This window comes from Rhipicephalus sanguineus, chromosome 3, assembly GCF_013339695.2.
Source record: "Rhipicephalus sanguineus isolate Rsan-2018 chromosome 3, BIME_Rsan_1.4, whole genome shotgun sequence".
NCBI classification, from domain to species: domain Eukaryota; kingdom Metazoa; phylum Arthropoda; class Arachnida; order Ixodida; family Ixodidae; genus Rhipicephalus; species Rhipicephalus sanguineus.
This window is the reverse complement of record NC_051178.1, coordinates 134329748-134357466: the sequence shown is the minus strand read 5'-3', so window position 1 is coordinate 134357466 and position 27719 is coordinate 134329748. Positions and strand designations below refer to the sequence as shown.

Below are 27719 nucleotides of genomic sequence, written 5' to 3'. Positions count from 1 at the left end.
CGCTGGACGCGCCGGGCGAGCGAGCACACAAGCAGCGAGAGAGAATACGATGCCAGAGGGAAGCGGTGTAGGGAGGAAAGGAGCGAGGACGTGCTGTCAACAGTCCAGTCGACGTGTCCCCTCCCTCCGCTAATACAGTGTCTAACGTGCTTCCCCGGCTGCGGCACACGTGTCTCGCGTGATTCGCCTCACTGCCGTGGCAAGGAACACACACCGTCTCTGCCTGGTCACACAGGCAGGAAGTGCTGCTTCCCCCGGAACAACAGCAACAACAAACTGCCGGGGGGGGTGCCGCTCCGGGAGCGGTGCGCGACTGTCGCCGATTTGGTTTTTGCTCTCGTCTGGTGGTGGTGACGGTGGTGGCAGCGCACTTGCCCAACGTGTTCCCGCTGCGCTTCTTTCTCTTTTATATGCTTCATCTCTGTTCCAGCTAGTGTCAAAGGTATTTCCTTAGGCCAACAACGTTGGCTACGACTTGTCTGAAACACTGGCCTGCCGCCCATGTTTTGAATAGTTCGGTTTCAGGTACTCCTCGTTGGACAAGCTGAACACGTCAATGCGGTCTTCCTTGCGGTACTGCAAGCAGCGGCGGATGAATTGCTGTAACAGGAGGGGGGAAAAAAGAAAAAGAAAAAAAAAAAAAGACGACTCTTTCAGCATTTCTTTTTCGATTTTAGTTTCATATGCATTGCCTCAGGAAATCAATTTATTGAAACTAGGCAAATGTTACTTTCGAGTGTTCCATACTGACACGTATACTTGCTTTTCATTTTCACTACAACATCTTCCTGCCCTTAACTGCTGCATGCATTATCGCTCGGTCCAGGACAGGTCTGAATGTATCACAACCTTCTCTAATGTTTTTTCGACTGTTCTAATCAGATTGCATGCACAACGCGAATAGTGCAGTACACTTTGGAACTTGCATCAGCACCAGCAGGTATAGCCAATGTGTTATATCCATAGATCAGATTTCGATTATTCAAAACTGTGCTCACTGTTATCATTCTTCTGCACTGTTGTATTGCTGGGCACAAGTTCGCCAACTAATCAGTTCCGTCTTAAATTTAAACGTCATAGTTGCCTTATTCCTTATGATTAGGGGTGTGCGAATATTCGAAATTTCGAATATTTTTCGAATAGTGTTTGCTATTCGATTCGATTCGCACTGAAATTTTACTATTCGAACTATTCGAACTGCCCAAAGACAAATGCAGTCAACGTCCGGTTGAAAGTGACCCTTCAGATTTTCAATATGCTTAGCCAAGAGACAAAGTCATTACACTCTCGTATTGCGGTTGGAAGTGGTCATAGCTTTTCAAGCTCCGTGCGAACTTAGCAAGAGACAAAGTGCGGTCACACCCCCGAAGTGGTCGGCAAAGCTAGATTTTCAAGGTCCGTTACGGTCGACCTCACTTAGCCACCCCGTATTGCGGCAAAGCTGCCTTTTAAGTTTGGAAGTGGTCCGTTAGATTTTCGGTCGAACTTAGCCAAGAGACAGTCATCACACCCCCGTATTGCCGTTTGGAAGTGGTCCCTAGATTTTCAATGTGCGGTTCACCTCATCACCCCCGAACTATTGCGGCAAAGAGACAGTGCCTTTTAATGTCCGTTACGGTCGAACTTAGCCAAGAGACAGTCAATCACACCCCCGTATTGCGGCAAAGCTTTGGAAGTGGTCCCGCTAGATTTTCAATATGCTTCACCTCATCACACCCCCGTATTGCGGCAAAGAAACGCTGCCTTTCAAGCTCCGCTACGGTCGCAAATGTATTAACTCAAGAAAACGCTGGTTCCAATATGGAGATGAAAGATGTGGCAGAAATTTGTTGGGGGCTCAGGAAGTTATTGAAAAATGTTTTGGACGGACGCCGAAGCTTTTTAGAAATTTGGGCAGGAAGTCTGAAAAATCGTCTACGACGCCGAAGCTTTTTAGCATCCAAAATTTCAGATTGAAGGGAGCACACCCTTGTATATCAACGTCAGTTGGCCTTCCACAAAGTTGAAAGAGAAGGAGAGGCAGATTTGGAATGGCTCCGGACTTGAAGGGAGCACACCCTTGTCTGCCACGTGTATCAGTTGGCCTTCCACAAAAGTTGAAAGAGAAGGAGAGGCTGAGGAAATGGCATCTCTGCCTCATAAATACACGTGTATTCGGCCTCTAAGTGTTGTCGGCAACACTTTGGTTGAACCAAATCATGTAAGAAAGACATATGAAATATGACAATTCGGCCTCTACATTGCCTCAAAAGAAACTTTAAGAAAGACAACTATGAAATATGACCCCACCAGCGCTTCACAAGACAATCAACCTCGGGATTCGAAAAGAAACACTTTCATGTTGCTATCTCACAAGAACATACTTAGGGATTCACTTCGCAATATTCGAAAAATGTTTGAGAAATATTCGAAAATTATTCACTTCGAATTATTCGAAAAATGTTTGAGAAATATTCGCAAAATCTTATTATTCGAAATTATTCGCTTCGCATTCGATTCGCAAAATTTTGCTCAATCTTTATTATTCGAATTCGCTTCGCACCCAAAATTTTGCTATTCGCACAGCTCTACTTATGATCATAACAATGTGTAGAAGTACAAGCTATGCACAGCTCTGCCAGTTTAATTGCTCAATGACTTATTCTAAAAGCTTGCACAGATGTGGTATTTTACCCTCAGTTATTTTAGTAGTTAATATCAAGCTAACCAGAGGTACAGTAAAACACCATAAAACACCATTATTAGGATGTCATGAGATTGGGAAAGAAGTCTGCATTACCAAACGTATCAAGAAAGCAATGAACAAACACCTAGTACATCAAAGCACTTTTCATTTACTGCATGAATCTGCAATTCGCATCATATCTCAAGACTTCCTTCCCAATGCGACCACGGCGCAAGACCTGTATCTTCATTTGATATGTGCGTGCCATTACAATTTGTCTTGTGTATAGGAGTGGGCACGGCTGTGCCCACCTTAAAATGCTGTCTCTACATATGATAAACAACACAGCTGCCAAATTTTACGAATGATGAAGCAAGTGAGCATTACTATTTGTCAGTTGGCTTAGTTGCTGTGGGTACTGAAACTGTAACAGTGTTGCCAATGCTTGTACATAACACACGCCATGATGCAATGTCTCACCTTGGCCTCATTACTGACAGCAGGCTTTGCGGGAAACTCCACGTCCGTTGCTTTCAGAATTGTGTTTTCTTCCAATATTGTTGCCTGGGACTGATTGTGCCCAAAAGGCTGCAAATGAATAAGAGCGGTGTGAGGACATTTTAACACAAGGGACATCAACATGAGTGATGATAAACAAGGCTACTATCAGCAATGTGGACAGCAAGTAACCAATTAGAGCACCTGTTATACATGTAAATACATAAAAGTGCAAAGTGCAGCTACTCCGTAGCCCAATTATAAGCACGAGATAGTCCCAATGTATCTAATTAAGTCTTAATTAGGCCCTTGTTGCATATGCAGGAGAGTTCGGAAAACGAAATGCATTGGAGTTTTTTTGAAAATGCAGTGCACGAATTAATGCCGATAGTACATGTGTCGAAGGCCTGAACTGCTAAATGTGTTATATTAAAGTAGCAACACAACAGAGTTGAAGAAACGAAGTTTTCTCACTGCTAAAAGGCTACACATGGATCGAAATGGGCACAGGCAATACTTCATGATCTACTTCATTGGCTCACGTGGCTACCCAATGAAAGCCAGCCTGTGCAGACCTCTCTGGTCATTACAATACATGTGTGTTGCTTACAGTAGCTTGTGTTTCTGATAGGCACAGGCGTAAAAACAAAATAATGCAGCAAAGATGTGATGCTAGAGGCACAGATGCATTTATCCATGATTCTGAAGTACGGTAAAAGTTCGTTAATTCAGATTTCACGGGACCAAAAAAAATTGTCCAAATTAACCGAATGCCGAAATTTCGAAAGTATAAAGAAAACAATAAGTAAGTGTATATTACATCAATGCATTTTCATTTTCTTGATAAATACATAAATCCAGTACTTATTTTGCATAACAGCAGTGTAAAAGCTGCAATTTTTGTTATTCGCAACTGCGTTCACAATGTAACAACGGCACAAGACCCCCGTGTCTTAAGCCGAAACATTCTCTGAACTCATCCCTTATTACGTATCGCCACCACCAACACAACTATGTGTATGTGACGAAAATTTTCTCGCCGGAAAAATGGCCGACAACTGATCGTTCGTCCATCACAATGTAGCAAGTGAGTTTTATGCCAGCATGCGGACCGTGGCTGAAGCTCATCTTCAAGCGCTTCCACCATGCTTAAGTTTTGTGATATTTGCGTGTGCATTGCCCGAAGTCATAACGAAGCTACTGAGTGTCACATCTGCTGAGGACAAAACCGTGGTCGCTAAAGCACGATCATAGCGTCCACGCAGTTCACACTGACGGCGCTTCGTGCTTGGCACGCTCCAAGGATCGTCCAAATTAACCAGATTGCATCCGAAAATGACCGAATTACCAAGAGTTTGATGCCATTAAACAATACATATGCTTGCTGGGACCAGAGAGCACATCTGAACTATCCGATTTTCCTAATTAACAGATGTCGAATTAATGAGCTCTTACTGTATTAATAGGGACTTTTAGCTTGTACGTATACTTTTTTACGTTACCGTGTTACCGGATACCGGATGGAATTTGCGCATGCGCGAACCTTTATGAAACGTAAACTACTTGCCGGATAGGCTTTACGTTTACGGCCCTATCTCGCAAATCCACCTTCCTTCGTGGCTACTCGCGATATCCGCTTTGCGGAGACTCCAGCCGCCGAGTCAAAATAAGCCGAAGTATGAGCGCCCACTTATGACCACCTAGTTTCAGCCGGATCGCCGAGGCTACAGCGACCTAGAATACTGAATGCGTAAACGTGAGAGGCCTAAAGCCTCTGACAGGCTGGATAGGTGGCGCCATCTAGCGGGCCAAAGTGAACCAGGCAAGCACAAAATTGTTAGTGCAGAAACAACAGGCATTCTACTTCCAATGTAAATGCCTTGCAGCGGCATAATTACGAATGAGTTGCCTTTTTAATCATTTTTCCCTCAAAAACACTAAGTGAAAACAAACGTGTCCATGACTGTGGTTGCACGAAGCTTCACAAGATGTCCACACCATCGTCCGGTAACCCGGTATTGCAACACCCTTTTGCGTATACCAGGATACCGCACACGCTAAAAACCTCTCTTATGATTTGCTGCAGCGTAATTCAATATTATCTAAATTAAATGTAGTTTAAATGCAGTTATCATCACCATTTAATGGTTTGCGCAAGTGTGAAGGTATACGTTTATGTACGTACGTATGTAAATGTTTACGTATGGCGAGCTAAAACTTTTCTAAAACATGCATTCCGGTAACACGGTAAACGCAATCCGGTATTCCGGTAACACGGTAACGCTAAAAAGTATACGTACAAGCTAAAAGTCCCTAATATGGCACCCCCCCACAGATTTCACATTGGTTATGCAAAACCGAACAAAGGTTTGGCACATCCTGCATTAAAAGTAAGCTGCAACCCTTATGCATACAGAAGTGGACCAATGTCATGAGCAAATCACACTCACTGCACCATTAGTAATGCAAAGTATGTTTGCAGTAACTTTGTACAGTGGAACCCCGTTTATATGACTTTGAGAAGACCGCGCCTAACAGTCGTATAATCCGGGCATCGTATATAATCGAAAAACTAAGAATACAGGCAGTGACACTCGACCTTGTCCAAAAAACAGGTAGAGACCACCTGAATAAGCCGACGGCATGACCCTGCACTTCTCCAAGGAAGGTAGATTAAATTATTTTTGAAAATCTCAGCTAAGCATTTAACTGAAGTTGTGAGCAAATCTTTATTATCAACTTTAAGAGAAATCAAGTCCAACGGACATCTCTTTTTTGATTAATTGAGTCCGAATATTGCTTGCATGTAAAAACGAAACCGAAACCGCATTTGCAACAGCCACCCATCAGAAGAGTCAAATACAGTGTTATCGCCATCACATAATGTAGACAGGGCACATTCTGTTGCGAGTTTGCATAAGATGCTTGCGTATGCATCGCATTTGTTCCCTTGTGAAGTACAATTGGTGAGGTGCCACTGTTATTACGAATGCTCACGTCAAGGGAAAGTTATTTTGCATAGTGAAGATAGCTGCGTCGCGCCCTCTTTTGCATGCTCAAGGCCTGTGACCGAACACAGCAAACAAAGGGAGGAGATCTTCAGCTGTATGTCAACCAGGAATAGTTTCCAAGGGCCAAAAACGTGAAAATATCCGGATCTCAAAGACGAGCTTTCAGACTAGCTGAAGCTACTCTGTGTGGACAGAACTTGTCTAGGTAACGGCCTTGGATATGCATGCAATCGAGGCGTATCCAGAAGCGATCTTAAAGCGAGGAAAACTGGATCACAGAAGCACATGATTTGCCAGGAGAATCAATTTTTTTTTTTAAGGAGGCATACTTTAACTGCCTCACTCTAGATTTTCTAATGACAACCTAGGGGCCCGTCAGTTTCTATTTTGCACCTGCGAATTTTCGGTCGGCTTTAGATTGGAGTAAAAAAGGCAATCTTTTTTTCCTCTCGGACAGTATTAAAGAGCTGTCGTACAATGCAGGGTTGGCGTAAAATTGCGCCTTATAATTGATGTTTTAACTGATGAGAAATTTTCACTTTTTTGCTTATGACGAGCTGTGCTCGTCATGGCTCTTCAGCAATGTTTCAAGAGGCTTTTGACGAGCTCAGCTTGTCAAATGGTTTTTCCTATTTAAAACATAGATGACAGCGTGGGTCCGTGACTGGCGCTTTTATTGAATGAGAGACTGCACACTAAGTGGCGAAATGCGCGCTTTGCGTCTCCCGTGCGTTATACAGAAACACGGCACAGTGCCGTGCTTTGAACGCTGCCACAAGGATGGTAGACTCATCTTTGCATTGAACTGTCAAGGAATAGCACATTTTGTCGACGAGAAGTCAATTGGGACCCATACTTTCTGGAGTTGCAGAAACCAGGCACACAGATTTGGGGGGGGGGGGGTACCGCAAATAAATAACGAAAATATGTGTTAACGAAAATAACGAAAATATGCGCAAATAAATAACGAAAATATGTGTTTTTCAAGGCCTTTAGCAAGTGGGGCCCCCGAAAAAAATTCCTGGCTACAGGCTTAGGTATTAGATGACTGTGCGAAATATGATGAATAAAGCATTTTTATAACCCGTAAAATGTTTTCATAAGTTTTTTTTTCTGTTTTGAACACGTTACTGAAGCATTTCACGTCACAAAAAAATTTGGCAATTTTGGAACAATTTCTTGTATTTTAATCGGCACTTAAGGTGTTAATACATTATTTATATGGGGGTTTTGCTGGAACCAAACTGATTCATTGCAAAATGCGGGTCATAGCGAAACCGGGGGCCGTATAATGGAGGTTCCACTGAAACTTTATTTGGAAGCATGTGGCTTTATTATCATTATTATTATTATTTTTTTTGCCATGACAAGCTACTGGCCTCCATCCCTTATGGTGAAGGAATGGCGAGATGAGAATACCTAAGGTTGTACAGTGACACACTTGCACCAAAATGACCCCTCTCCTTCAGTCGATCGTCATAATGCAGCTGGCCTTGGCTTTTTGCCTAAGGCTGCCTTGAACCCAAGCACACTTGAAAAGCGGCGACAGCCACCAGCATCACGGTAATGGCATGAGAAACCTGTTTGCAATCTAAACATGATGAATAGCACAGTATGAAATTTCTGTAGAGTTTGTAACCTACAGCATAGCAAAGCTCTGAAGCATACTTTAACAAGAGGAGGGGAGTAGTGTCACTTATCAAGCATAAAAAAGAAAGAGAGAGAGATTAACTTCACAATGAAACTAGATGCTGAGAATTGCAAATGCCACCACGGCCATCAGGCGCAACGACACTGAGCCTATTTCGATGGATGATTAGAGTTGGGGCAGCAATGGGCTTGATCCTGGGGGTGTATTCTGGGACGATCACCTACGGTGACACTGCCACTCTTGAGGGATTTCACAAGCCCAGTGCTGGATGCATTCAACTGCCTATGGGTCACAACAGTTTGTTTGGTACTGTGCCAACCGTGCTAAGACGATGGAACAGAAACGTTCATTGATGCCTGGCAACCGGCACATATTTTGTAGAATCTTGCGAAAGTGACAGTGTCGCAGCAAGCGGTAGCCCCAGAATACAACTCCTAGAGAGAAATACATTATGGGAAAAAAGGAAATGGACACCAACCTTTTTGCCATAGAGGCACTGATAGAAGATGACACCCACACTCCAGACATCAACCTTGGAAGAGATCTTGGGTGGCGTCTTGCCCACTACAAAACACTCAGGTGGCAAGTACCAATAGGTGCCAGCACCCTGTGATGTTAGGTCCATTCCGTATTCGGGGCTGTAGTTGTCATCATCCATGATCTTGCTGAGACCAAAGTCTGTGATCTTGATCTCTCCACTTAGACTACCGCTTCCCAGGAGGATGTTACCTGCACATACATTATTGAAGATGCCATGACTAGAAAAAAGATAATCACCATACAAAAAAGAAGAATAAGAAACTAACAAATTCTTGTGTTCATAAGTGGCTTCACCGACGCCCATCTCGTGTCCTAAAAAATGACTGGGTACAGCACTCTAGCTCTTTGAATACTGGACCTACCACCCAAAAGCTAAATTTTTGTGATAAGAACATGACTGTGACACTCTGACCGCAAACGTTTGCTGAAAGCACTGAGTGATTTGTTCTTTGTGGCACTGCAAATGAAGATACCCATAATAGAATAAGACCACAGCAACATTTTTTTCCAAGTTCGTGCTGCAACCTGTGTGATATGTGATTGTAAGAGGAATTTGTGATGTGCCGCTTTCATTATGAAATGTCACATCCAGGAAAATTATTTGGCATGCCAAAGACAGCTGTGTCGCAATGTTTTATTGCGTGTGACCATGAGTAATGCAAAAAAAAAAAAAAAATTCCGCTGCATGTTGACCAGAATAATTTTTTACGGACTAAGAACAGGAAAATATCGAACATCAAAGGCTACCTTGGCAACAATCCCAAGCAACTCCATGTAGATCAAGCTTGCCTGTGTGACGGCTCTGGCATATGCATGCGATTGAGGCATACTGAGAAGCGATCTTAAATCCAGGAAGACTTGGTCAGTGCAGAAGATGACCTCCCAGGTGAATAAATTTCCCATTCCATGAAGGCACATTGTATTCGTCTCTCTCTCTCTCTTTCACTTCACTTTTAGAATAAAAATATGATATCACATTCAGATGAACTTTTATTCTGAAGCTGTGAAAATTGAGTGTGCATTGATTCGAGTAAATACGGTATTTTTTTCTCAGGCGGTACCAGAGAGCTGTCGCACGATGCAGGGTTGGAACTTCTTCGTATAATTGAGGTTCTCAATACTCTATTTCTACATGGATCTTGCTGGGACCAAACCGATTTGTCGTGAAATGTGGGTCGTCACATCACAGGGGGATGTACATTCAGTTCTGCTGTACTACCAAATTTCTACGCCAACAGGCGGGTCAGCCAGAAGGGTGATTAAGGTCAGCAGGGAAACTGAGAACAAAGCACGTCAAAGTATGTAGCCATTTATCCTGAGGCACTAAATAACCAAGAATTATACAAACAATCACTAAACTTGGCATGTACTTTAACATGTACTCTAATGTTTCAATAGCACGGAGCCTCACAATCATTTCGGGGTGAATGTTCCCACACTATTCGCAGAAGCATGTCTGAAGCTGCACAAGAGCAAAAAAAAAAAAAACTGCTTATAAGCCAGACGCCACAGAAGACTTCTGACGTGTTGAAAAAGGGTTCGACAATCACTAACCCGGTTTGAGGTCGTAGTGTATGATGGGTGGCTTGATTTCATTGAGGTACTTGAGGGCATGCACCACCTGCATGACGATGCAGCGTGCTTCTCGTTCGGGGATGCACTTGTGCTGCTTGAGGTAGAAGTCCAGGTCGTGCCATCACAGTACTCCAGCACTGTGCAGAAGCTGCTCAAACGACACAAAGCAGAGGACACAATGTGAGAGGCCCCGTGTGCAAGAGACGCTAATCTGTAGAAAGAGAATGCACACACACAGAGTGAGATGCAAACTGGCTAAAAAGGGATTTAACGAGGCAACTGGAATGACTAGAGTGGAGAGCCTAAATGACAATAGTAATGCTAGAAAAAGGGCACGCACAGACCTGCTTGCTCACATATTTCACTCGGTTATTTCAGTGACGCAGCAGAGGCGTGTTTCTCCCAGTTTACAATGGCTATCTGCCCAAGCAAATCGTGGTCATCTTCACAACATAACTTCCTGTGGCCATGCTCTCTTGTCTTTTCAAAAGAGGTAAATTAACAGCACAGCTGTTAAGGGTTAAAAATGCACCGCCTAACAAAAGCTGCAAACGAACATTACTGCCAGAATGTACACGATGTCCCCCGATTCCGTATTACAATTTGCGTTTACATCAATGACCCTCAGGCAAAAGACAGACACCACTGGAACCAATGAGCACATCGCACATTTTCCACGGAAGGTTGCTCATTACATTTCCAAGATTGTTCTGGCTTGGGCCTTAAAACGAACAAGTTATCTACGTCACAAAATGTCCTAGTCAAGGAGCAGGCATCCTTTACGCTTAAAAGCGAATCACAAATTTCTAACGCTTCATGTGACAGGTAATTTACTATTTCTTTGCTCAACTACTGCTCATTTACAAAGCGTGTTTCGAACCTACTGCTAACTAAAATCAGTAAGGAATGTTTCCTTTCAAGTACTGCAACAAGTTGCAACTCTGTACGAAAGAGCAGACAAATACGGGTTTATACTAAATTTCTATGCATTCTATGGCAAAGCTCGAAATAGTTTTTAAAAAGGCTTATACAAAACACTGCGCCTACATCTTCTCACAAGGAGATGTTTGCCTCAAACAAACCAAAGAACAAAACAACTCTTTCTCATTATCTAGAACTATGATCATGCACGGTGCAACATTTTATTTGTCCCTTTCTTTAGCCCCCGGAAGCCACTGCAAAAGGTAGTAATCTTTGTCCATCAATGGTCCTAGATGCGTCATTAATCCGGTCAAAGCCCTTGAGAGTCATTTAGATGCCCATATAATAACGCATAAAGAATTGGAGAGGCTACTTTGTTATAGCCAAAGGTCGCAACATAGAAATAAGAATTTCTCTAGCCTCGAAACGCTTTCTACAACAGAATCCCGATAAAATAGGAGAATTAAAAGGCGTGACACGGTTGTGTGATACGAAAGGGGAGGTAAAGGAGGAGCGGGAAAATTGCATGTCAAACAATGCCAATCTGTCTTGACATGCAATGTGGGCCTTGCATAGATGTGGCAGAAAGCTGGCAGCTGTAGCCGTTCAATACAGAGAACACAGTGAAAGATCTCACACAAAATTTGAGTGCACACATAATGACAGCTTACCCCCCACAAGACGATAACCTGAATAGCAGAAAAGAAAAGAAGAGACACCAGAGGGCACAAATCGCTACCTGTTAAACCTTTGACAAATACTGATGAAGAGGCAGGTCACCACATAAAATTATGAATGGTACTTACGAATTAGGATCTATTTCGAAGACATCATAAAGCTTTACAACCCTGGGATGGTCTAAGGACTTGTGAATGTTGTACTCTCTTAATGCGTGCCTAGAAAAGAAGCAAGAACATGGAAATGACTTTTCTATAGCCTTTCCACATATTTGATCAGCACACAAAGCTACCATTTCTGTAAGAAGGATTGGCGCCCATTAAATACACCATGACAGCCAGTGATCCCAAAGATACTTACTTGATGTAGTTTGCTTTCTTGTCGTCCTTCCAGTCTTTGTTTAGCTGGTGTATTTTGCAGGCAACGTACCTCTGTTCCTTAAGGTCAAACGCCTGCAAATGAGCAAAACATGGCATCAAATTCAGTAAAGCAAAAATAAAGAAAAAAATACAAGTGCAAACAAGAAAACAGTTTATCAAAAAAATGCTTGCCTTGTGTACTTCACTGAAGCCACCTTTGCCCAACAAGATTAGTAGTAGATACCTCTCATTTAGGACTGGATGGTTGTTAAACCTGGAAGATTGTGCTCAAGATTAGTACAAGGGGTGTTCAAATGAAAAGTTCGAAACATTGTAACAACATGACCGTTTACATAGATGCCTATGCTGCTATGGGAGAATGTAGCGAGACATCTAGCAATGCGATTGGGGTCCCTGCCGTGGACCGAAGCATGCGGGGGCACCCGCATGCGCAGTAGAGGGCAGAGCCTCTTATAAAGAGCGCAGTCCAATTGACACGGCAGCGCGTGTAAGGTCAGGATGGTGTTCACATTGCATAATTCGGTGACTGAGGCGTAGCAAGCGTTATCAGATTTCTGACAGCGCAAGGTTGAAACTGGCCACCATTAATCGCCTGAGATTTCCATGTGTTTGATCCCCCGAAAAAATACCTGAAAGGGAAGTGCTTCAACTAGGACGACAAACACAAGGATGCTGTGAAGGACTGGGTCCCGTCACGGCCACAGGAATTCTGGGAACAAGGGATCCTTCGGCTCGTTCATCAATGGGATCGTTGTGCTCAGGCCTATGGTGTATACTTTGAATAAAGTCTTCATTTATACCTACAGTGTCGTTTTGTACCTTTTCATTTGAACACCCCTTGTACAAAGTAACTCGCACACTCTCAACAATCATGTTAAAATGAAGTAGTGACCAAGAACACCCCAATCTGTTCACTGCTCAGAAGGTTCAGGACAGGAAACAGCTGTTTCATACGATAATCCTATGCAATCTTTATTTTGTTCTATACTGAAAATGAAATACTAAAACCTAGAAAGCTGAAGGCCCAGCACTATGTTATGCCATTGTATAGAACCAATGAAAGCTACTCCATCTTTGTATGCATCTATGAGTATCTATTTATTTTGCTAAAAGTTTCAATGGTAACACGCATGCCCAACCTAATGTTCTCATCCGTCGCTTATTCTCGTGATACCACCACAGTATTTCCAGCTCAACAAATGGCAACCAGTTAGCACACCCTTGAAATGCAACAAGCAGCATGGCTGCATGAAAATATCGCTGTTCACATTATCTCCACAAGATTACGAGCAGTTTCAACGACACCTGCGTTAAAAAGCAAGTGCAATGGCGCCATCGTCCGTACCTGGACTGGTCCTCATTGTGTATGCGTTTGAGCTCCCTAATGTGCAGGTTTCGCTCCCGCTCCAGTTTCTCCAGCTCCAGCTGCAGGTCGGTGTCCTCCTTTTTCAGTGACACCTGCCGCAGCTTCAGGATTTCCTCCTGCTCGTAGTACTCGTACCAGGACAGCCGCAGAAGCGCGAGGTCCTTGGGAGACTCCGGCTTCACAAACTCTCCATTGGCCAGCCCACTGGAAGCTGCACCTGCCCCATTGTTAGACGCCACCGCCCCCTTGCCCTTGGGCTGCCCCGTCGTGGGCTTCTTTTTGCACAGCAGCTTTCGTTGCCGTTCAATTTCTTCCCGTTCTGACGTGATCTGCTCCTGCTTTCTGTAGGGAACCAACATTAAGACAATGGCTTGCACTAATTCGCCGGCGGCAGTACAGACACACAGAATGCACAATGTGGAGGCAGTGCCACAAAACACATAGGTCAATCTTCTCCTTTGTCTGATGACTGTCATATACCTCGAACATGCCAGAGTCAGAGACATAATTCAAGCTTAAATTTCTCCAGCTATTTCTCTGGCTAATGTCGCTTCAAACAGAGAATGGAAATCGGAACGTGAATACTCATTATAGATTTTCATTCTCCAATGCCTGATTCAAACAACTTCAAAGCCGTGATCATTTTATAACAGATACATAAAAAATACCTACCTCAAAAGATCGTTGAAAGCGTAGCCGTCTACCCAGTTTTCAACAAATGACGCCCCTTGCCGCTGTGTCACAAATTGACCTAGCCTTAGCCTGTTCTGCATGCATTTCTGCCGAGACTGCTTCTTTTCCATAGCCGACTGTAAAAGAAACAAGAGAATTTTTTTTCTAGTGTTATACACGTCATATGGGCAAACAATGAGTTTTGCTAAAAACTGCCTGCTAAGCCTTCGTTCTTTAGCAGCAGCCATTACTCAATGGCAATGTTTTAATTGTACAGGAGAACAATATAAATTTCATGCATTTGTATGTTTGACTGTGCTCAATATGAGCCGCAACACAGTATCTATAGTTGAGGTGGCCTTAACACTGCACACTGGCACCGACTTGTTTACTAAAACAATTCAGCATTCACAGCTTAGCAATGTAGACTTCGTGAATCCTCCTCCATGGGCACCATGTTATTGCTCAAATTTCACGTGACTGTACAGGTGCACACTACATACAGTCCCGTCAGCACCACATGATGGAACCAAGAATAAAAATATTGCTGATCTAAGCAGTGTTTCGTTAGTGATATTCTCTAATGCAATCAGATGTCTGCCGGTGCCATTGGGTTGATGGCAATATTTCAAAGAAAACACGATCTTACTAACATCTTCATACAAAGTCTTATGGCTTCAGAGTAGTTGAGCAATGCAGCCTGGGTTAGTTGTACAAAGACAACTTATAACTGTGAATGTTAAGTGTACAAAACATGCTCAAGGAAAGCATAGCGGACAAGCAATTAGAACTAGATTAGAATTGAATTAGGTAAGCAATAACTACATCGAACCGTTGAAAAAGTGGGGGGAATGGGAAAGAGAGAAAGCTCACCTTTTCTATAAGGAGTTGCTTTGTAACATCTATACACTTGAGGAGTTGCTCCTCTTGTTTTTGTATTACCTTCTGCTGTCCCTGAATTTGCCGCCGCAGTTCTTCACTACCCTGCAAAACACAAGAGCATCGTAATTATGGGACTTTACCAGCTGTACACAAACACCACAAGGCTTCAAGTACAGTTAGTGAACGAGAATGACTCTCTCCCTCTTGAAGTTTGGACAAGCCCAATTTGAAGCCCAACATCTTCCTGATGCAGAGTTCATGTGCAATGGTAACTGAATGCACTAACAGTCCGGAGGTGCAACTTTACAGCACAATATGATGTCGACAATGATGCAGAATCAGTCTTTGCAAATTAACAGAAATATGTATTTTTCAGCTGAATTTGATAGGCCATAACAAAACTCATGCCAAGGTAAAAAAAGTCAGTAAATGACGTCAAAACATTGCAATTGTTTATAGCACATCAGTTGTGCAGAAAGGGTGGAGCACAGTTGACAAAAGGGAAGATTGTGACATCATCATCCTGCACAATGGCAAACCTTGTTTGCATGAACTGTAAAGATTTCTTTTTCAGAAAAAAGCAAGGATGGCAATTTTTACTTTAGTAGCAATTGAATTACACAATCAAATACTTACGCAGCTTAGATTCTATGATGTGAATGAAGAAAAACAGTGTCGACGCAGAAACTGCCATCATTTAAAGATGTTGTAATGAAGCACCAGCACAAAAATCGAGATTAGCCTCACAGGCTGTCTTCAAACTCTCGCTGTTTGTAAAAACTGTTTGTTAAAGGCCAGTTGTACTAAAAAAATGTTTGCTGCAGTAGTTGGCCAAAGCCTCCCCTTATGAAAGGCTCTACCGCACAAACTACATGTGAACTGTGTGTGCAACGAGCCAAACGGTCATTTTAGAACAACCGACTTCGAAGCATGCTGCCCTTTCGGGATGGTTAACCTCTCTGGAATATGAAAAACTGGCCAAAGAAAGTTTCAGGGAAAGGAGAAGTCCTACAATACTGCACCAACTCACTCTTTGGAGTTCATCTATCCTGTTGTCCCTCATTTCAAGGTCCATGGCCGATTTGCTCTCCAGCTCTTTGATCTTGTTGATGGTGAGATCTGTCTGGACCTGCCGCATCATCACGTGCGCAGGCCTCTGAGGTGGTGCCATCAGCCCCGAATAATCAACACTGTTGAGTGCGGACGTTAACGGGGACACTAGTGGACTGCCACCCTGGAACAAAACGGTGCAGTGAGTGCGCTGCCACTTGCAGGCAACAGGCCAGCTGAAATGCAACTGATGGAAAGAAGACTATGCAGATTAAATGATGACAGCAATGATAGCCTCCGAGATGTAGTCATGAGTCGGCAAGTGATGAAGTGCATGCCAGTTCCAGCCCGCTATCCAGCTTACAAGGCAATGTCATGCAAATCAGAGCACATTCAAGAAAGACCATGCATTATCATGAATGCTTATTGCAATATGCTCGAAACACTTAACGGGTCTGAAACATTCACAATATTTAACCACGAAGGGTAAATGCGCACGTTACATGAACAAAATTAACATACTGTAGCATCCATACGTCAAGTTTAGTCACAGTCAGCACCCTATTTTTCTTTAAATGTCCTCACACCACTCTACAAGCTCTATTCAGATACTAGACCGACTGCTCCGAAAGGTTGCCTACGGATGCTCTGAACGGCAGTAAGTGAAGGCTAAAATTAAAACGTGCGCAAGAACCCAAAGCAAGCAAAGATGCACAAGACATAAGATGCTATATATGGTCTGATGAGTCTCATGTGCTACACTTCGTAAACGACACAAGCCACTCGGTACAACAGCAGAGCTTATTCAAGAAATGTAGAAGCGATAAGTTTTGCAAAAGTAAAGGCAACAAGAAGGAGTGGACATGTTCATTTAATGTTGATCCTTCTTCGCTGAGAGACAAAAGGTGGTCCAGTCACCGACATGCATCACTATTACTTGGATATGCATTATGAAGGAAATGACAGAGACAGAATTGTAAAATGCAGCCCCTGCCGAGCAAGCCGAAAATTTATGCATGCCCAGCAGTTAAAGTGAGCCCGACTTAACAAAAAGCATAAGTAAATTTTTTTTTTAATTCCTACTTGAGACGTGCTGTTTCGACGCACATTGAAGATGCAACACAGCATATTTTGAAAACTCCATCACACGTTTGCCTTTAATTTGCAAAAGATGATTATGTTGCATGAAGGTCGCAAATTACGATGCTGCAGTCACTAATATGGAGCACTAAGGAATGATGCATCAACAGCCTGCCGAAGAAAAGAAATATTGGGGGCTGGCAAGAAGGCAAAGTGCACAAGACACAGAAGAGCCCACAGACTTCGTGAGACTTAGGAAAGGAAACGACATGGCGCTAGGTCTGGTGGTGGTGTTTTCCGACGCCCAGAAATGGGCAGAGAGGGAGGAGCACACTGATGATGGTCAAGTGCAAAACGAGCCAACCGAGAAACTAACATTAAACGATGGGGCACCGCGCAAGGCAAGATGATGAGAGGTGAGAAAATGGGACTGGCAGTGACATGACGAGCGCGACGACACATACCAGGCAGTAGCCCTGAGGGACAGGTGACCTGGCCCCTCCAAAGCGGCTGGGGCTATGCCCCTGGTTCTGAGTGCAAGGCAAGGAGAGAAAGAGAAAGGGAAAAAAAAAAAAGGAAACCAAAACTCTCCGTCAGATTCCCTCTCGATGAGAAACAAACCAACTGCAAGTACATTCTTGCATACTTATTGCAACATTCACCTGAACAACAAGAAATGTTTTTATTCCTCGACTCGCATGTCTAGCCCGATAATTTTCCGTATCGTGTACAGTAGACTTCCGTCAATTTGACTAGGATTTTCTTGATCTCTATTGAAGATTCCAGCCGACACCCTACACATTTCTATGGGACCAAACCTTCATTATTTCATTCCTGATAAGGCTCGCCAGAGAGCCTAAACTTGGCTGGCCATCTCACACATGCCCAACCCTAATATAGCGACCGCAGTAATGGCTACACTAGCAGCACTGTTTGGCCTCATTGTGCTTAGGGAACATTGACTGTGTCAAACAAACGTCACATCCCACCGAAATTGCCCAATTTTCTATTTGCCCCAGGAAGACTTTAATGCAAAAATAGTAGCTTGCAATAATTACTACATTTACCAGATTATAATATGTGCTTTAATTTTTTAGAAGATAGCTTCAAAAATTCCTCAACTTTTGAAGTTAGTTTTCAACCTTGGACCTCTGAAATGTTGGTGTGCGTTTCAGTAGGGCAGACTGCTGGTCCTGCATTTTATAACAAAGTCAATTTAGTGCAAATCAACAAGAACACATTCCTTGTCCTTGGGCACATGTCGTTGTCTGCCTTGTCTTTGTGTCCATCTTCATTTGTGCCAATTTGACTTTGTTAAAATGGTGCGTGTTTGATTCGCTTACAAATGGGTCAAATACTGCCAAATGGATCAGCGCCATATTTGTATTTTTGCTGTTTTTTATGTCTCCCACTTCAAACTGCTGGATATTTCTACCAATGTTGTTGGTCCCCTAAGAGTCGAATTAACGAAAGTCAACTGTACGAAAGTCAACTGTATGTAAGAAGTTAACTACATTAGCATGGACAGTGATAAAAAAGAAGAAAAAAGAAGTGCCGCCCATATTAACATTTAGGCAAAAAAAAAAAGAGTAGTATTTAAAAAGAACCTCCTGGATCAGGGTGCAGTGTTTGCTTTCAAGCATTTCTCTAATCCTTTACGGCAGGGCTGCACAACTCAAAGGAGGCTAGGCCAAAGCCAATTCCTGCAAGACCAGTGCGAGCTGCCAGCAGCAGAACAAAGGCACATAATTTGCATTCAGACTGTCTGCTTAACTCTGTGCGATGTAATTATACAAGCTCACCTCTTCAGTACATATTGCTTGGCGTCCTTAAAGAAGTCTGCCCACAAAAGTAAACGCGACAAAAGGAAAGTGACGACCGCTGCCCAGAAGCCAGCCGTCGAACTAGCTCAGGCTAAGCGCGTCAGTAGAAAGTGAACGTTCAAAAGCCAAACAAAGGCCTAATACGTACAAACTTTTGACTCAAGTGCACTTTTCTGTTCTAGTTTTCCAGTGGCAAAGAAAAAGCACCGTGAAGCAACTCATAGTTTACTCAATTTAATTAAGCATGAACTCTTGAATGGCCATTAAAATCGTTCCAAAAGTACTTCGGCCTCCAGTGCATTACTGACCCGTGCTTCAGGCCAGCACGAAAGAATATACAAGTTATTAGAAAATGTGCTATGTTCCAATTTGAACAAGTGGCGTATAGATTAGAACACTAACAGCAGCAGAGAGAACTAGGTGCCTTTTGTTAAAGTCTATTAAGATTACCTATGCGCATGCAAATTATAAGCTGCGATCAATTATCAATGTTCTACACAATTCATGTCCCTTCCACCCTTAAGAAAGAAAAAGATGTCAGAGTGGCACAAACTGCATGGCTCTTTAGTACAGTGGTTCGCAAGAGGGTGCTTGCCTTTTTTACTAGCTTTTCTTGAAGCAAGGAAGCTTACATTCATCTTATATATAGCTGCGGCTTTACTGTGCTTGCCTCTGCCAGCCATCATCTTCCCATGCAAGGCCTTGGGCTAGTACCATGCTTAGCAATGAAAATGACTTTCTCTCAATTTCCCACTCAAGCAACTATGCCTGGATGGCAGACACCAGCATCAGCACAAAGACTCAATTCTGGTGTGAGCAAACATGGCCCATGTGTTGTGTTGTGCAGCCCTGCTTTACATCATCCAGAACACAGCTGTGAATCCACAGCCTTATTACACAGTTACCAGACTAAGTGGTTCAAGATTAACGTTTGTGGCACCTCGCTCACAGAACAATACAAACGACTTCAGAAGTGGACACAAGACGTCAAACTGATAAGTATAACAAGCACAATGAACATTAGGACAAAGAACTTTGATGCCTTATCACCGCCTGACACAGTACAAGGACATCTTTCCGATAAGTATGTCACCACCAGAACCACAGACACCACTTGTGCTCAAACGTAACAGCTCAACAATGGAAATTCTGAGGACAGCTTAAACCTGGACACTGACAAAGTTCACAATATCAATCTCACAAGAACGCAAGGGTGCATTTAAGTTCGCGAGTTCACTATCCATTGGTAGTGTTACGAGCTTCTCTCTCATACTCTTTAGCGAGCTCACGTCTCGGTCTACAAAATGCGGAAAAAAATGATGACCAACTTACCTTAAAGTATTCATTTATTTTCTTTGCGTTCTCGGGAACCGTTGTTCGAGCTCCTTTTACTGGGGGTAAAAAAAAAAGGACATTCCAGTTATTCTACCGCACCCACCATACCAGCATATAAATAATGTTAACAAGGCAGGTGGGTGGAACATGCGGGGCACATTTCAGCCGTATCGAACTGAAACTAACGACACCGATGAGATTTTTAGAATAAATAAAGCACCCAACAAGGCAATCTCCAAAGGAGTTGATCTTTACAGAGTGCATGGTTAGTGAAAATGAATACTACAATATGGAAGTGCACGCATTTCGGTTGCCAGGTTCGCGACTAGAATGAAAACAGCACAGAGCGACAGGACACAGGAAGGGACACGTATAATGGTGCTTTGATGGTCCAGCCGCTCGCATGTCGCCTCTTGTGTCCTGTCCGTGTGCACCACTTCTACTCTAGCTACAACATAAGCACAGACCATAGGTTGCGTGATAGAGAAAAGATGTTGCAAGTGATACAAAATCGGGATTGCAATGTCACAATAAAGGCAGGCCAAGACATTCATGACGAATAACTCATACAAGGCTTGTTTGGTGTCCCTTTAAATAAAAATGCGTCAGCATTCTGACCCTTGTGCCGAATCCACCCACCACGCAAGCCACTCAGGCTTTTAGACTGGGCAATGACACAAGGATTACCTCAAACCAAAGCCAGCCATAAAGAGCCAAATATGTCTTTAATTACAGCTGTGTAACTCAGCACACCTCTGAAACATTAAGCCACAATGTGCATCAACACCACAATGTATGTCAAATTACTACCAAATGACATGCTCAGGGGTGCAACAGCCGAAATGGGATTTGGAGCAATTTTTGGAGCAGCAAAATGTTGTTTTTGGAGCAGGTTGCGAAAAAAAAAACCTGAATTTTTTGGCTCGAAATCCCAAATTTGGAGCACTATAACAAAGAAGGCTTACTTTTAGAAAAGAAAACAAAAATACGTAAAAACCATTCAACATCAGCTAATTTGTGCACAGTGCACGTGAACACTGCTATTTCAATAAAAGCAGTGTGTTGAGCCACCCCACAGTGCGAACAATGACTAAGTCCACATTAGCATTTGCAGGACCTGTCAAATAATTCGACAGGCACTGGAAATGCTAATGTGGACCTGCGAACCTGGCAACCTGGAAATTTGGGAGGTTCGTAAAGCAGGAGCAAGTGGGGTTAGCGAAAAAACAAAACTGGCATACGCTTTTGTCTATTGTTTCTCAAGGCCGCAGAAACGCCATACACAGCAGCTCCTAATGATTGCCAATAATTTTTTAGATGTCAGCGATCATACTAACCGTCGTAATTACACAGCGCGTGCACGAACGAGTAATTAAGGAACAAAATGTGCTGTGTCCTTGACAGCCCCTTCTAAATCTCAGTATGCTTTTCCGCAGGACACCAGTGTACTGGGGAAAAAGTGGCTTAAAAAGAGCTCTGCACGCAATAAAACAAGCATCAGGAAATTTCAGAACTACTGTCCTTTTCTATTGCGATAGCAACTATATGGACACTATCAACGAGTTTTTGCCGTCATCTCCCGTATGAACACCAAATTGATAACATATCCCTGTGCATAGTATGTTCTACCGCGGGTAAAAGCGCGCGAGTGCGTGCGACGAATGCGGCCAAAGCAGATATCAAATGAGGCAGCCCATCTCCGTCGCTCGGAGGGCGCATGCGATAACACCACTTCGCTCGGGAAGTCTGCCATCGAAGCACAGAGGAAACGACCCACCCATCTTGAACGAGCACGAAAAGATGCGAGAGAGGGGCGGGGGGCTGTCGTTCGAGCAGCAACTTTTGAACTTTGATTCCATGGGCGCGGTCGCGATCGCTGGCGTGCGCACTATCTCGGCAGCCATCAGCAGGCGGCTCGAACATACTGCTACGTGCTGCGCTCTCAGTGCGAAGACACTGTGCAGAAAGAGCATCTTTCCCTGGAAACGCCGTATTCTCTTACACCAACGTTTTGTAGAGTTACGCGAGATCGGATGCAAAAGAGTTTACTGCCAGCCTCACTTCGTATAGCATTACAATTTTTTACTATCGCATTCATTGCTTCGTCCTTCCGGTGAAACTAACTTTTTTATTTTCTTTCGCGGGGTGTTAGGGTTAGGGTCTGCGCGTCTGTATTGGATGACGATGCCCACACTGCAGATGACCAATGCAGCCTCCATTTCTCGCTCAAATTTGCATAACTGGAAAAATTTTAAGCTGGTCAGGCATTTAGCGCAGCGTGGCGCAATTTTAACAAATTTCAAGGTTTTGGCTCAGCTTGGCGCAAAAATAAGGAATTTATGAAATTGGCACAATTGGTGTAGCTGTTTCATCCCTGCATGCTATAATTGCAACGTCTCATTGCATAAAAATGCAAAATTAAGACATTATTGGGCACGATGAGGAGCTGTCATTACTTTCTATTGCCGGAGAATATTCCACCTAGGGGTGTGCGAATATTTAAAACTTCGAATATTCTATTTGAATAGTTTGGTATTCGATTTGATTTGAAAGGCACTTTTACTAACTGAAATATTTGAACACGACAAACTTCATAACAAGTAGTGCAATTAGCATAAATAATTGCATATCTGTGCACAGTTTGATGCACAAATAGACAAATACATAAACTACACCAAGCACTAACTAGCCCCTCAAAAGCACTTTACTAAAATACATAACTTGTGTCCCCACCTAAGGCGAGTTTTCTAGTGCTACAAAGAAAACAACAGCAATGAGCATGGGACTGGCTATGCAAGAAGGCCAGACAGTAGAGATGCCACCCAATCCTGTGCTTCAACATATTACACCAACCGATGTTTACAAAAAGCTCTTGCACAGGCAAAGGTAACTGCATTGATATAAGAGTTTAGCAGAAACTATTTCCTACTTTTCCAGTAGTAAAATCAACATAGTGGAGGTACCTCCAGTTGAAGCAGTATCTTCTTTCATCCGTTTCCTTTTCCGCTCTGACTGGGGAGGTGTCCGAAGGTGCTTTTCTGGTGTCTGAGGCTGCAGAGGTCAATATGAAAATTGCCCATTAGCAATGTGATTTGATGGTCCAGCTTCATGCACTGCAAAAGAACACCACAGCTTCCAGCTTTTTAATGGGCCCACAGAAACATTTAGACAGAGCTGCCATGTTTCAAGCTGTCTACCAAGGCTTCCTGTCACTGCTACAGTGCTGGAAGGCACAGGGACAGGATCACTGCAGCAAATGCACGTAAGCTCTCTATAAGCATGTTTAGGTAATACATTTTATAGTCGGATACAACCTAAGAAGTCCGTGGATGCCCCGCCCAGGTCACTGAAGCAGGGAAGCCGATCGCCTCCGTGACTAATGATATAGTCCCGCTCAAGCACTTGGCAATGTTCTCCAAAGGCGGGGTGTCACCAACCGTTTGGCCCATGATGTCAGTCTAGAACATGACCCCATCGGGGCAGGATTGTGTGCATCCGCCTTTGAAGAAGGAGGAAACACTGCAGACTTCTAAAGCTGCACCCGACTACAAATAATGTAATTTATATCTTATTTGAGCTTTCAGAAAACTTGACATGACATGACATGACAAGAACTTTATTGGAGTCCTGAGGAACTCGAAACTTATGCACATTTCTTCTTATCATGCACTGCAACATGTAACAATGGCATAAGGGTCATTTCCTATTGTGCGCTGTCAATTACTTTTGAAGCATTGGCTCGAAATGTACAGTAGAGTTTAGTAAGTGAGGATTACACTATTTCATGATGCAAACACACGCCTTGAAAATTGAGCATATGCTCAATCAACGTGCACAGCTAATAGTCGGCAGTTTATGTCCACTGCAATCTTCAGTGCTACCTGATGATATGTTCACTTTAACCAATGAATCTAAAGTATGACAAGCTGAAGTCTTCAAACAGCAGAGGAGCAAGCAATGGCTGCTCTCAATGCTTCTTGTTCTATTGGTGTTGTTCACTTCGAGTGAATGATCAAAGTTGTTTGCATCAAAGTTGTTTGCTGGTGTTCATGTTTAGTACGATGAAGAGTGTGCGTGTGGAACCATGAAAAAACTTCCCATCATTATCGCAACCATTAAATTCTGTGTCATCTCCATTTCACTGAGGTGGCTCAATTGCCATCCCACAGCATTATATTTCTGCATTCCATCCCAAGTCTCTTACATTCTTAGAAATCTGGTGGGAAGTCCTACTCAGTGCGGTGCTGCAAAAACGTATTGCTGCGACTACAGGAGAAGGCATAAGATGTGCAGTAGTCAAGCCAACGTGGTTAGTAGCACACCTCGAGTTCCTTGTCAGAGTGCTGCGATCCAAGACTGGTGTTGCTCATGTTCGAGTCCTGGTTGTGATTGGTGTTGTTCGAGCTGCCCGAGGAGGAAACGTGGGCTAGCAGCTGGGAGGCCGGCACGCCCGCCAGGGGCCCGCTCACTCCCGCCGCTGCTGCCGCCGCAGCCGCCGCCGCCATTGCACCACCAGAAGAGGACTGCGATGTCTGACCCAGGTAGGCACCGCCCTGACCCAGGTTGCACAGTTGCTGCACCAGGGGGGGGAAAGGCAAGGTCATCGCTGGCCCAGTGAGCTTCCAAAGCGAACGCGCAGCAGATGTTTTCGAACACGTTTGGGAACCAAAGTATGAGCTTCCAGCACTGTTAGGCCAATTAGCATTTGAGATAAACATGGAAGGCAATAACAACGAGTACACGTCATCTGTTGACAGCTGGGCAGTGACTCACCCGATTCCCCAGAAACCGAGCCTCGAGCAATTCTTGTTTTCGTGGGTCCAGACTATGGATGTTGTCCATTGTCTCAGGCTCCCACCTGCGCAATGAAAAGCAGAAGCGATGTCCGTGTTTCAGTAATTGTGGCAGTGAGGCACACGTAGTGGAATACGACTGACATGTTCAGACAACCCCGCTGCTCACTGAAATCATGCCAGCGGCAAAACCATCACCGCACTTTGCGACTTCTTTAGTGCAGAAACTGCGCAGCTACAGCGATTAGCGACAACGGAGAAACGCGTGCGACAGGAAGGAAAAGCTTCATCGGCCGGCTTCATATTTCGAAGGGCCAGGGCGGATCGATTCGAGAAGCGAGGAAAAAAAAAGAGACGGCGGCGTCGAGCGACACTGGCCTCTGCTAGCAGCCGCTCCCATTACGGCGAGGCAGGCGGCCATGCCACAAGAGCCGTGCCCTCCACGCAACGGCCTCCTCCGCGAACGACGCAGGGACAACACCCGCTCGACGCCATATCGGAGCTCACGGGTTACGCGGTGCTTTCTTTATCTTCTTTCTTTCTTTTTGAAAGCATCCGCTGCGATAGTCACGCAGTCCGAGATTAACAGGTAACACCCCCCCCCCCCTCAAATTCGATCAACAAGTGACAGTATCACAAAAAAGAACACACACAAAACGACATGACTAGCGTCTTCGTATTGTGATCGTGTCTGAGCGCCACGAAATGTCTTATAGCAAGCACCAATTTGTCCAGCAACGCGTTCTCCTAAATTGACAGTGACGAGTGAGATATAAGGGCAGGGCGTAATTTACGTAATTACGAGCAAGCGCCCGACTTTTCCCCCCAACCGTTTAGTCGACGAGGAAGGTCTTCTAACCTAACCTAATAAAAGCCATTTTAACATCACCCGTCCACATAAAAGAACACTTTCATAGAACGCAGTACAGAGAACGACGCCGAAGACATGCAGGCGGTCGAAAACCAACGAATGAGAAGGAACGGCTCTTTGTGCATGCAACATGAGTAGGCGTAGAGGTGGTGCGGTATTTTTCTCTCCTACCGCACGGACGCCGCCCGACCGCAATCTCGATGACTTTCGGTACTTTTCCGTTCGTCCCTGTCACCAACAAGATCAAGCGATTGCACCATTGTCAGTTAAGAAAAGATCCGCTTCGCGTTTGCTCTCTTTCTTTTTCTTTTTTATTGTTTCTGTAAGTCGCCCTTTGATCCGAATACCAAGCACGCAACACGTGATAAGAACGCTCGTTACGGCAATAATGCTGAATCGCACGCGTGTCGTCGTCAGGGGAAGAAAATCGAAACGCTCACACATGCATCGGTTAACAGCATCTTACATGGCAGCAAACGACGCGACCTCAGCCTTCTAAATGTATACACCACCCCCGAAAACAATAATCACGTCTTTATTTCACTCTTCCATTCGAGCAGCGCACGGTAACATAAAAAAAAAAAAAAAGGCCCAACTCAAACGGAGTAAAACAAGTGTCATCGTACTCCAAACAAAGCGCGCCGTTTTTAAACCAAGGCCTCCATCCACTTCAGCAGAAGCGATCTACAGGCACCGCCCCTGCGTGGTCACTAATGGGCACCCCTCAGCTTTTGAAGAGCATTGTAAACCCTGGGTTCCAAACGCCGCGGAAAGCATCGCGAACCATTCGCTAACCCCCCTTTCCTTGCCACTTTTCTTTTATTCGGTGGCGGCCAGAAGCCTCGAAACAAGAATGGTAGCTGCGCAAGTCAGCGAGGGTGAAGACAAGTGTGAAAGAGTGAAAAAGTAGCAAAGGAGGCCGCTATGCCTTCCATGTTGAGCGAGAGAGGGGCCAGGGAGGGAAGAGAGAACACCGAGAAGAGGGAGAAGGAAATGACGGCGGATAGAAATGGCTGTCGTGGGCGGCTGGGAAGCAACAGAACACGCAAACAAAAATTCAAGAAAAGAAATAGCCAGAAGAGCACAACGTGCCTTCCTCCACCGAAACGAAGCCCCACGGGAGCGGCCGCCATGATGGCAGAGAGCAGCAGCAGCACACGCCGAGCCACGCGTCACAACAGGCGACCCGACATGACGACCCTCCAACAAGCACACACGCACAAACACAGAACGGAGCCAAGCGGTGACGACGTCGTCGACTACGACGGGAACGCCGAGGAGCCGCAGCGGCGACCGCGGCACACGCCAGGAAGGAAGGAGATCCTCACGGGGCGAAGACGACGAGCCCGGCTTCTTCTACGCATCCACCACCTCGCTCGTTCGTTTCACGGCGCATTCCAAAGCGCACGACTCTTCTCTGCCGTACCGTTTCGCCCGAGCCAGCCAACCCGACCGGAGGGACAGAACGGGAGAGAAAGAAACGGCGCAGAAAAAATAAATAAAGAAAAGCCAGCGACAGACAGAGGAGAAAGAACGACGCGCGAGCGAACGAACGAACGATGGAGGAAACGAAACAAAGAAGCGAGCGAGAGATGAAAGAAATAAATACGCAAGCAAAACAGAGCGAGCGAGGAAGCCGCCTAAACGCCAACGTCGCCTCCCTCGTCGTCCGTCCAGCGGCAGCGGCGTCCACGCACACACGGCGCTGTTGGGAGTCATCGAATACCAGCTAGCTAGCTGCTAAGGGAACCGGCCGGCCACGCTCGGATAGAAGAAAGGAGCCATCTTGAGCGAGATACTGCGCCAGGCAGTCAAGCCTTCATTAATAAATACTGCTGCCGCCTCTGCCTTTCATTTTTTTTTTTTTCTCGTTTCATGCCAGGCGGCGAATCGGATCATTCCGCAGAAAACAAAAATGAAAGCGTCCG

At 44.5% G+C, this 27719-nt stretch overlaps 1 protein-coding gene across 1 annotated transcript; it reads right to left on the bottom strand.

The window, feature by feature from the left end:
* Nucleotides 1–108: 108 nt before the first annotated feature.
* Nucleotides 109–27051, bottom strand: LOC119387183 (serine/threonine-protein kinase tousled-like 2). Its single transcript, XM_049413402.1, is given in 18 exon segments — nucleotides 109–600; nucleotides 3146–3253; nucleotides 8304–8554; nucleotides 9920–10057; nucleotides 10060–10151; nucleotides 11668–11757; nucleotides 11900–11991; nucleotides 12091–12172; nucleotides 13265–13627; nucleotides 13958–14094; nucleotides 14831–14941; nucleotides 15870–16073; nucleotides 17434–17499; nucleotides 20125–20183; nucleotides 23091–23178; nucleotides 24450–24701; nucleotides 24901–24985; nucleotides 26884–27051. Coding segments are annotated over 18 exon segments (2391 nt in total). The 5' UTR covers nucleotides 26925–27051; the 3' UTR covers nucleotides 109–468.
* Between the last annotated feature and the right edge of the window lie 668 nt (nucleotides 27052–27719).